At 34.8% G+C, this 9023-nt stretch overlaps 1 protein-coding gene across 1 annotated transcript in view; it reads right to left on the reverse strand.

Annotated features, from left to right (window-relative positions):
• Positions 1-121: 121 nt before the first annotated feature.
• LOC117125504 (WD repeat-containing protein 81-like) overlaps positions 122-9023 on the reverse strand; it is a gene marked incomplete in the record, with an annotated part of 20382 nt that continues 11480 nt past the window's right edge. The window contains 9 exon segments of the mRNA XM_033272007.1: positions 122-2474; positions 2920-3020; positions 3686-3782; positions 3979-4118; positions 4724-4913; positions 5950-6173; positions 6469-6522; positions 7720-7790; positions 8113-8314. Coding sequence (XP_033127898.1) covers positions 2346-2474; positions 2920-3020; positions 3686-3782; positions 3979-4118; positions 4724-4913; positions 5950-6173; positions 6469-6522; positions 7720-7790; positions 8113-8314 — 1208 coding nt within the window.

Consider the following 9023-nt stretch of genomic DNA (forward strand, 5'->3'; position numbering starts at 1 on the left):
CCCTTCACCTTCGCCCTCCCCCTCCCCATCAGCTATTTTTATACCAAATTAAATAAGTCAAAACATGATTACGCATATCATGGACGTATTTCAAAAGAAGAGGGCTATTGAAACAGTAATATTAATATTTGGAGTACAATTTATTATACACCGGTTTTGTAACACATAGGACGATACACCACAAATATTGTATAATACAAAATAAAGTAGCAGTGCTAGGTCATAATTTAGTATTTAATCTGACCAATCATGTTTAAAATTACATTTTGATCTATCTAGTGATTCACCAAGATTAAGGGGTATTGCCTTGTTTTCACTTTTAAGACACACTCAATAGGTTAATATATTGCTTGTCAACAAAAGTAGTAATAACCTCATCAAAATAAAGTACTGAAACATAGATCATGCGACTTAAGCCCAACTCAGACAGCGTCCTACAACGCAACCTGAAGCGATTTGTTGTCACAACGGGTCTGTGTGCGCTAAGGCGATAAGTCTGTGCCGGGGACAGTCGCGTTGTTGTAGAGTGTTAAACATGTTTAATGTTTTCATGAAGACTTAAAGACTGTCCTCGATGATAACCATGTCTGAGTTGGGCCTAACTTTCTGAACACCTCACATCATGCTTTTATTCTTCGTCATACTTCATTGCATCGATGAAACATTTTAAAAATGGAGGATAATCACCTCACTGTCGCAAAGAATAATAGTCGTTTTGGTTTTTAATAGTAACACAGGCTAAAATCTATGACAATGTATCAAATTTATTAATAAAGGTTGGAAAGTGACATTTTGAAACATCATAGAGGTATGTTCTATGGTAAAAAAAAAACATTTTTACCCAAAACAATTCCAAACCAAAATTTGTTAGCTTTTGGTTCAGTCAGGCTTGAGCAAAACATCTCTTTCTTTTTGCCTCAACCAGAACCCAGTGGTGGTGCTAGTAGGAAAGGTGGGGAAGGTCAGTGGCGGGAAAAACACAAGGCATTGCAGCGAAATAACATTCCATGCAAGTATCTACAAAATAGACTGTTAAAAGGTTTCGGCCTGGCCCCGCCACCGCCACTATCGTCAGAGAAATCGGCCCACCCCTCCTCATTGGGCAAATCCTGGTGCCACCACTGTCAGAACCTTATAACATAAAAAATACCTCATTACAAAACTTCTTGAAAATAAACAACTGAGTTAGACGCCAAATTTAAAAAACTGCCGCATTGAATTTGATCAAGATGTATTATATAGTACTATATTTCTGCAGAAAGAATATTTATAAAATATATTTAGTTTTTAAAACCTCATAACATTTTCAAAATAATTTTATGTAGTGATTTATTCATCAAAAACTTGGGTGTACCTCAAAAAATAATCAGCTGTTCAATGAAATGTTTTATATATAAAAAAATAATCTGTATACTCCAATATATAACATCCCTAAATATGCTCTTTAAATTTTATATACTATGCGAAAATTTAAATCATTGTTTTAATTAAAATAATCTTCATTGGTATAAAAAGAAATATGTGAAGATATAGAGTGACCTATATAGATTTCGTACTAATCACATTAATCTAGAGCGCTAGACAATATTAGTTCAAAACTGCAGAAATCTCATCAATTTATGTCATAATTCATTTTGTAAACATTGTTCTTTGTTTCCTGTGAAAATGTTAAAATCCTGATTTTTCTATACTGTGATTGGCTACTACTTGGAATATACTGTATACACAATTATGACATAAATATGTGGGAATTCAATTTACACAATGGTCCATAAATATCTTTTTGTGATACAAAACATTGTATTGTATTATATAAATGATGGCTAAATAAGTACAGTACAATAAAACATTGTATTGTATTATATAAATGATGGCTAAATAAGTACAGTACAATAAAACATTGTATTGTATTATATAAATAATGGCTAAATAAGTACAGTACAATAAAACATTGTATTGTATTATATAAATGATGGCTAAATAAGTACAGTACATGTGTAAAATTAATCTTTTACTTATGTTCTACTGCTGTTTGTACAATTAAGATCCATACATGTTTTTGCAATAAGGTATATGTTATCAATAACTACATTATTTCACCTAAATGTGATACAATGATCAATTACTATAGTTTACCAATATGACGTGATATGGGATCGCATAGTTGGGAGTCTGGTGCCATATGCACACTACAGTTTTGGAAGCCGACAAAATTTTGTAACACCACACCGCAATGATGTTTTGCATGCCAGATCATTTCCAAAAATAATTTACTCTGACTGCCACTGCTAAGCATCAATCCTCTCAGATCATCTATTACTATCTTCTGAATCTTGAATAAGTTTTCAAGCTGACAGGGAGATGTTGCTGTTTTCCGAGGCCATCAGGAAGAGCCTCTGCTTCGGCAATACCTCCAGAGCACTCAGGTTTCCTTTGAGAACATCTGGCCTGATCTTGGAAATGTAACAATTAGCCTAAATTAGACAAAAAAAAAATCCAAAAATGTTAATAAAAGTGTCATGTTGTGTTGTTGTCCAATATATCTTTAAAAGAGATATCACAAGCATTTTGTGCGGGGAGCCCCTGTGGGGGAGAAGAACAAATTATATGTAATTTTTACATATTTGTAGACTCAAAAATCGATTAAAAAACCTATGAAACCCGTAAATCGTCAGTTTTCAGGGATTTCCCCCTGGATCACTTCCGAGGGCTTTTAAGCAACGCCAGACCACGCCCACTCAGGGACATTAGGGCCCCTACCCTGTCAGAGGCATCAGCCCTCCCCCCACCCCACTTGCAAATCCTCGCTCCACACCTGAGGAATGGTACTCAGAGAAGATTCATACTTATTAAAAATGTAATAAGATAAACTGTCTCAGGTTTCTTATCTCATAAGATACTTATTCTTATTATTATTACCTGTGAAGATATGGAGTTGTAGATGCCTATTCGGTTGGATGTGGTAGATGATACAATCTCGTTGCGACTGATACAGAAGCAATGGACAGGCTCGCCAATACCTAGTAGTAACCAAATTGATTAAGTGTTACTAGATGCATTCATTTACAGACTAAAAGCAGGGGCAAAACCAACCTGTTAAGAAAGTGTGATGAATATCTGGGCAGAGCAAGGGACTTAGGGAAAATTTTTGGTGTGAGGGGCAATGCTCTCTTGAAGCTCTAGCACTTTTATTAATTTTGATGTTGAATTTGATCAACTTTACTATCTAGCATAGTGATTTTCTTATAAGCTTTGTAAGAAATCTTCTTTACACAAAATAGTGAGATGTATGCTCCTGGTGTCCCTGCAAAGTGTCAGGGAAAAAGCCATTTGTTGGATAGGAATAAGGCTAGAAAGTGTTTTGTTGAGATTTTCAATTATTGCAAGTTAGTATTTAACGTTGTGTAGACTTTGTTACCCACTATAGAGATCTGTATTGTTGGTAGGTGGTTTATTACTTGCAGCTAGTGCATTCTCTTCAGGAAGCAACTTGGAAAGGTCAAATTTCCCACTGTGATGTCATCATCATTCAAGCTCACTGAGATTATCTAATAGTAGTTACTATCTTATATGCCCTTATTACATTCTTGATTTAATGATGATGATGATTATGATGATGATAATGATGATGCTGAAGATGCTGAAGATGATGATGATGATGATGATGATCACATGTTTTACTTGCCTCGGATGGAGGACAACCTATGGCCATCGTCTCTCCACAATGCCATGCTGTGGTCTCCAGATGATGTCACAAAACTCCTATCAGCGTGAGCTTTTATCTATAAGTACAAAAATATCATTCTCAGGGATAAGATGGTAGACAATGAAGGAAAATCTAGGACTGCAAAAAATTTGTCTACTTCACTTTTAATTAAGTAATCTGAATTGACCTTAAACTACACCAAAATTTAACCAAAGGTGTAGAATAAAAAAAGCTTCTACTTGTTCTACAAAAATGAGAGGTTTTATGCCTACCTGTAGAATTTCTCCCTCATGTGCTTTCCACCCACCAAGCAAGAGTCCAGTCCTGAGGTCAACCATTGATAAAACTCCCGATGACAGACCAACACCTAAGAGATTACCATCTTTGTTTACAGCAAGACACCGAATCAAGCCTGCAAGAAAAAAATGTAAAATAGCGGGAACGTGAAAAAGCTTGAAGATCTATTAGAAAAATAAAAACATGATAATAATTTTCTTATAAAAATATATGGTCCTCATTGGGATTTGTACCAAAAACCCTCAAATTATCATTCAGAAGCTCTAACAACTGTCAACCATTCAATCAACTTATATAAAGCCTCATTCAGACTATCAAATTCTATTTGACACAAAAATGTGACATGACTAAATATGGTCATGATGACATCACATCATGACCATATATAGGCACATCATGACTATATATGGGCACATCATGACTATATATGGGCACATCATGACCATATATAGACACATTATGACTATATATGGGCATACAGTATGTCAATGAAAATTTGGTAGTCTGGACAGACCTTAACACAATAACATAAATTGAAATTTTCAAATGTTTGGGATGTCAGTGAACCATAGCCATTACCTGAATGGAAATCTAAGGATGTTTCCATTTTAAACTGATGTAGCAGGCTCATAAAAAAATTATTATTTAACTAAGTGAGACAGCACTGTATTGATACAAATTTTAAACCAATTTATATCACTGAAACTTTAAAATGGTTACCCAGTGGTCCAGAGGTAACCTTGAATTCTTGTTTCATGTCTTTTGTGCGTGTGTCAATCATTCTAACGCTCGCATCAGATGTTCCTGCTAGCAGAGTACAACTTGGAGCGGGACACTTCACCAGAACACTTGCCGAGCTTCTAGGGATGTCGTATTGACGGATCTGAGCACCCTTGAATGGATCCCATACCTGTAAGTAAAGCAAAAAAATAAATAGTGGAGAAAAACTTTAGGAAAGTAGATACTATGCTACAAAAAAGAATTGTCAATTACGGAGGTTTAGCTGCAGATCATATTCACTGTTTTAACTTAACACATTAGAGACACTCACATATAGAGAGCAGCTTAGTTCAGTCGGCTAATCTGGTGGTAGCCGCTGTGTGTGCACTGAACCGTGCAAATCTCTAGATCTCACTGGTTCAATTCCTATCACTGCCTCTCCTTGTGTTTTAGCTAGAGGGCTGAAATACAAGTTACAATAGCGCACTGTCTTTCGGATGAGACATTTAAGCCGTTGGTCCCGTGTGCATTTATGGTCACTGTGCACGTTAAAGAACGCAGTACATTCCTCGGAAAAGAGTAAAGTATTGTCTCCAGGTGTAATGCCCAATCACCACCAGAAGGACCGAACTGGAAATAAGTCTTCTTCTAGACTTTCGTGGGCTATCCTAGGTGTTTACACCGAATAAATCCAATCCAATTTTATGCGACAAATTTGCGTGATTTGTCCATACTGTATATGGGCATGATAAAGTCAAATCACTGGTACTAGTCATATAGAATTTGGTAATGTAAATACAGCTACATATAATAGAGGATCATAATCTACATATAATAGAGGATCATAATCTACATATAATAGAGGATCATAATCTACATATAATAGAGGATCATAATCTACATATAATAGAGGATCATAATCTACATATACAGTGCACCCTCCAATATGAGAACCCTCTAATGCCCCTTTAATTCAAGACCATTTTTTTCGAAGAACCAAATAACAATCCCAACCTATTAACACTAAACTAACCCTCTATGTGCAGACCGAAGCCCCAGACCATCCCAAAATTTTCAGGTCCCAAAGGTAGTCTCGAATTGCAGGGCGAACTGTAGTTATAAATACGTAATAATGATGCATTTCATTATCAAGTGGTTATAAAAAGAAATCTAAAAATTTAAGTAAAAAAAAAATAAAAAAAAGAAGGATATGTTACTATGCTTACATGTACTGTACCATCACATGATGCTGCAAGGCGAACTGATTCCAGAAACGTTACAGAAAACGCAGCCCGTTTATGTAGGTAGTAAGTCCATCGCGAATTTGTTTTGTATGTTCCATTTCCATGACTCCTCAGTGACCACACTTTAACTGTCTTGTCTTTGCTAGCACTAAAAAACGTCTCCTCATTGTCGAGTACATGTAGTGCACGAATGCCTCCATTATGGCCTGAAAAGATGTTAATCATATTACTGATATTGTTTTCTTAAATGGTAATAATCATGGTAATTTCTTGAGGTCTACTAATATGTAATATACTATCTCAGGTAAAACCTAACTCTGAAGAAATTTATAAAAGCCATCGACAATCAATACTTCAAACAATTTTTTTTATAGAAATAAATTATCAATTAAATCACAATGGCTTGCTTCACACAATAAGTTTGTCTCATACATTGTATCACAGAGATAAATTTAAGATCTGGTTTACAGTAATCACAAGAATACATTTTTTTCAACTCACCAACAAAGGATTGTAATTTTAATTGACAAAAGTTAAAATTTTGATCACCAGTTTCTGAAACAAAACAAAGTGAATAATAAATACATGGGCTCTAAAATGGCAATGCATACTAATTACTAGAGAGTGAAAAAATAACTTCCATTAGAATTCCAATTTACCACTATGTCATTTGGTAGTAGTAGTTGCGTATCCATGTGTCATGGAGAGGGATGAACATGTAGGGGTGGGGGAGGCGCTGCTGGGGGGACATGCTATGGCAATGATTTTCAAGTACTTTCATTTCCAGTCATGTTATAGCCTTCTTGGATAAGGCATCTGCATATCAAGCTTACAGATTCTATTTTGAATCCCAATGAGGTCAACTTTTGATATCTTTCCTAATTTTTTTTTTCCACAGTTTACAATACTATACATTATTATTATAATGAACCATATGAAACTAACCAAAAGACATTTTCAAATAGATAATATACATATAGTCGATATAAATCATGTACAAGTGCCATTAGCATCATATATGATGAACACTGGTGTTATATAAATTATCAATTATATTTATTTTTTATTTTTATTTATTTATTTGTTCTTTATACTGGGTTTCCTCTTCAGTAACAAATTACTGTTCTCCCAGAGGACCCAGTTCACATAAAACAGTCCACGACAGGGGCCGGGTGAACCAGTACACCGGGGTAACCCCCTACTCATCTCGAAGGATGTACTGGGTTCTTTAAAGTGCACATGAGCATTTTTGTACACTGGGCCTATGGTTTATAGTCCTTATCCGAGAAGACTTGTTCCACCACCAAAACCATAGGAGCGAGCCAGCCGCGAACCTATGCCGATATTGTTGGCTATGATCACGGTGCCCCTGCCTTAACCGCTCAGAAATTTGGCTTTTTTGTGTGTTTTTCTATTTATATCTATTTTATGTTTGCATGCTGAAAAAAAAAACCATTTTGAAACCAAGAGATATTTTCAAATAGTCAACATACATAGCTGATATAAAATATGAGAAAGTGTCATTAGTGTCATATATAATGAATACTGTTGCTATATAAATTATCAATTATATACTTATAAATTCAGTTGTTTTTTTTCTGACTTGTGACCGCGTTCCTTTTTTGTGTTTTCCATTTTCATCTATTTTATGTTCATATGCTTGTAAAAAATATTTTAGGACATCCTGTTATTGGCAATTGTTTGCTGCTGGATGTGGTTTTTGAAATAAATAAATAAATTCAATAGACTTACCTATATACTGCTGCCAATGTTTAAACCATGTGCCCGATATATGCCTGTCTTTTCCAACATCTCTGCTTGATCTAAACAAATGCATTTAATATATTGTATTATTATAATAAAGTTTAAAGAAAATCATCAGTGTACAGTATATTTCATAAACTTAATAATAGCACTAGTAAGGAGGTTAATTGTTTCATGCTTATATAAATGGAAGGAAAATCAGATATGACATATTTAGGAGATCATCCACATTATAGGTACTGTGTAAACACCTGCAAGGTGTACCGGGTAAAAAGTGCCCCCATTTGGGAACCTTGGACTTGTGTGATGTAACATTAAGTGTATCTCATCGTTGTCTCTAATATTACATTGGACAGCTGCACAACTGCTGGCAACACTTACAAAAACTCTGGCTTCTTCATCCATTTGTTCATTGCATATGAGGAGCTAAGTTGCAGGTCATCTGGACACCCATTCTTATTCAGAATCTGTTCGTTGGAGACGCCAGGCATTGTCACTGAATCGGAGAGGTTGATACGATTGCCGGTCATTGTTGCTCCAAAGCTGCTTGAGTATTCATCCTCTTCAAGTCGGCTTGGCTGAACTGTCCAATGGGAGATTGGATAGAAAGTGTATACATAATATTATTTGCAAGTTTGTTAAATCTAACCTTTAGGCTAGGCAAAGCCAACTGTAAGCCAATCAAAATGTTTTGTTCACCTTAGCATATCAAGAAGCTAGAGGAGAAAGCTCCAACTAATGTCTTCTTCACATAGTTTTTGAAGAAATAAAAATGCTTACCAGAGGCTCCAATATCAACAAACCAGGAAGTCATCCTTCTACTGCTTTCATCTGTGAAAGAGAGCAAAATTAAAATAGCTTACAATGCTGATGTTAAAAATAAAATGTATAATATAACATAACATGTCATTAAAAAAAGAGTGTAAAGACCTTGAAATGCATATTGTTTTGGAATCTATTATTGGACAATACTATCTGATTTTTTCTAATGTATGCACAACACTGCCCTACTGCACAATGAGCTGGGCTGAGCCCAATATCCAATTTTCTTAACTATCATTTATAATTCTTGTTTTCCTCAAAGGAAAAATAAATTCCCAGATTTAATAACGGGTAAACAAGATTTACGCTAATTCATTCATTCATTATGGTTTTTATTAAAAATTGGACATTGCAGTACAAAACAGAATTGAGTAAATTTACAAAAAATCTAAAAAAATACATTATAAATATACAAAATTTATAAAATCAATCAATTAAAATACATTATATCAGTCTCAAAAAATACATTA

Source organism: Anneissia japonica, unplaced genomic scaffold, assembly GCF_011630105.1.
Source record: "Anneissia japonica isolate Jap-2015-1 unplaced genomic scaffold, ASM1163010v1 scaffold7731_len1735946_cov199, whole genome shotgun sequence".
In the NCBI taxonomy this organism is placed as follows: Eukaryota; Metazoa; Echinodermata; class Crinoidea; order Comatulida; family Comatulidae; genus Anneissia; species Anneissia japonica.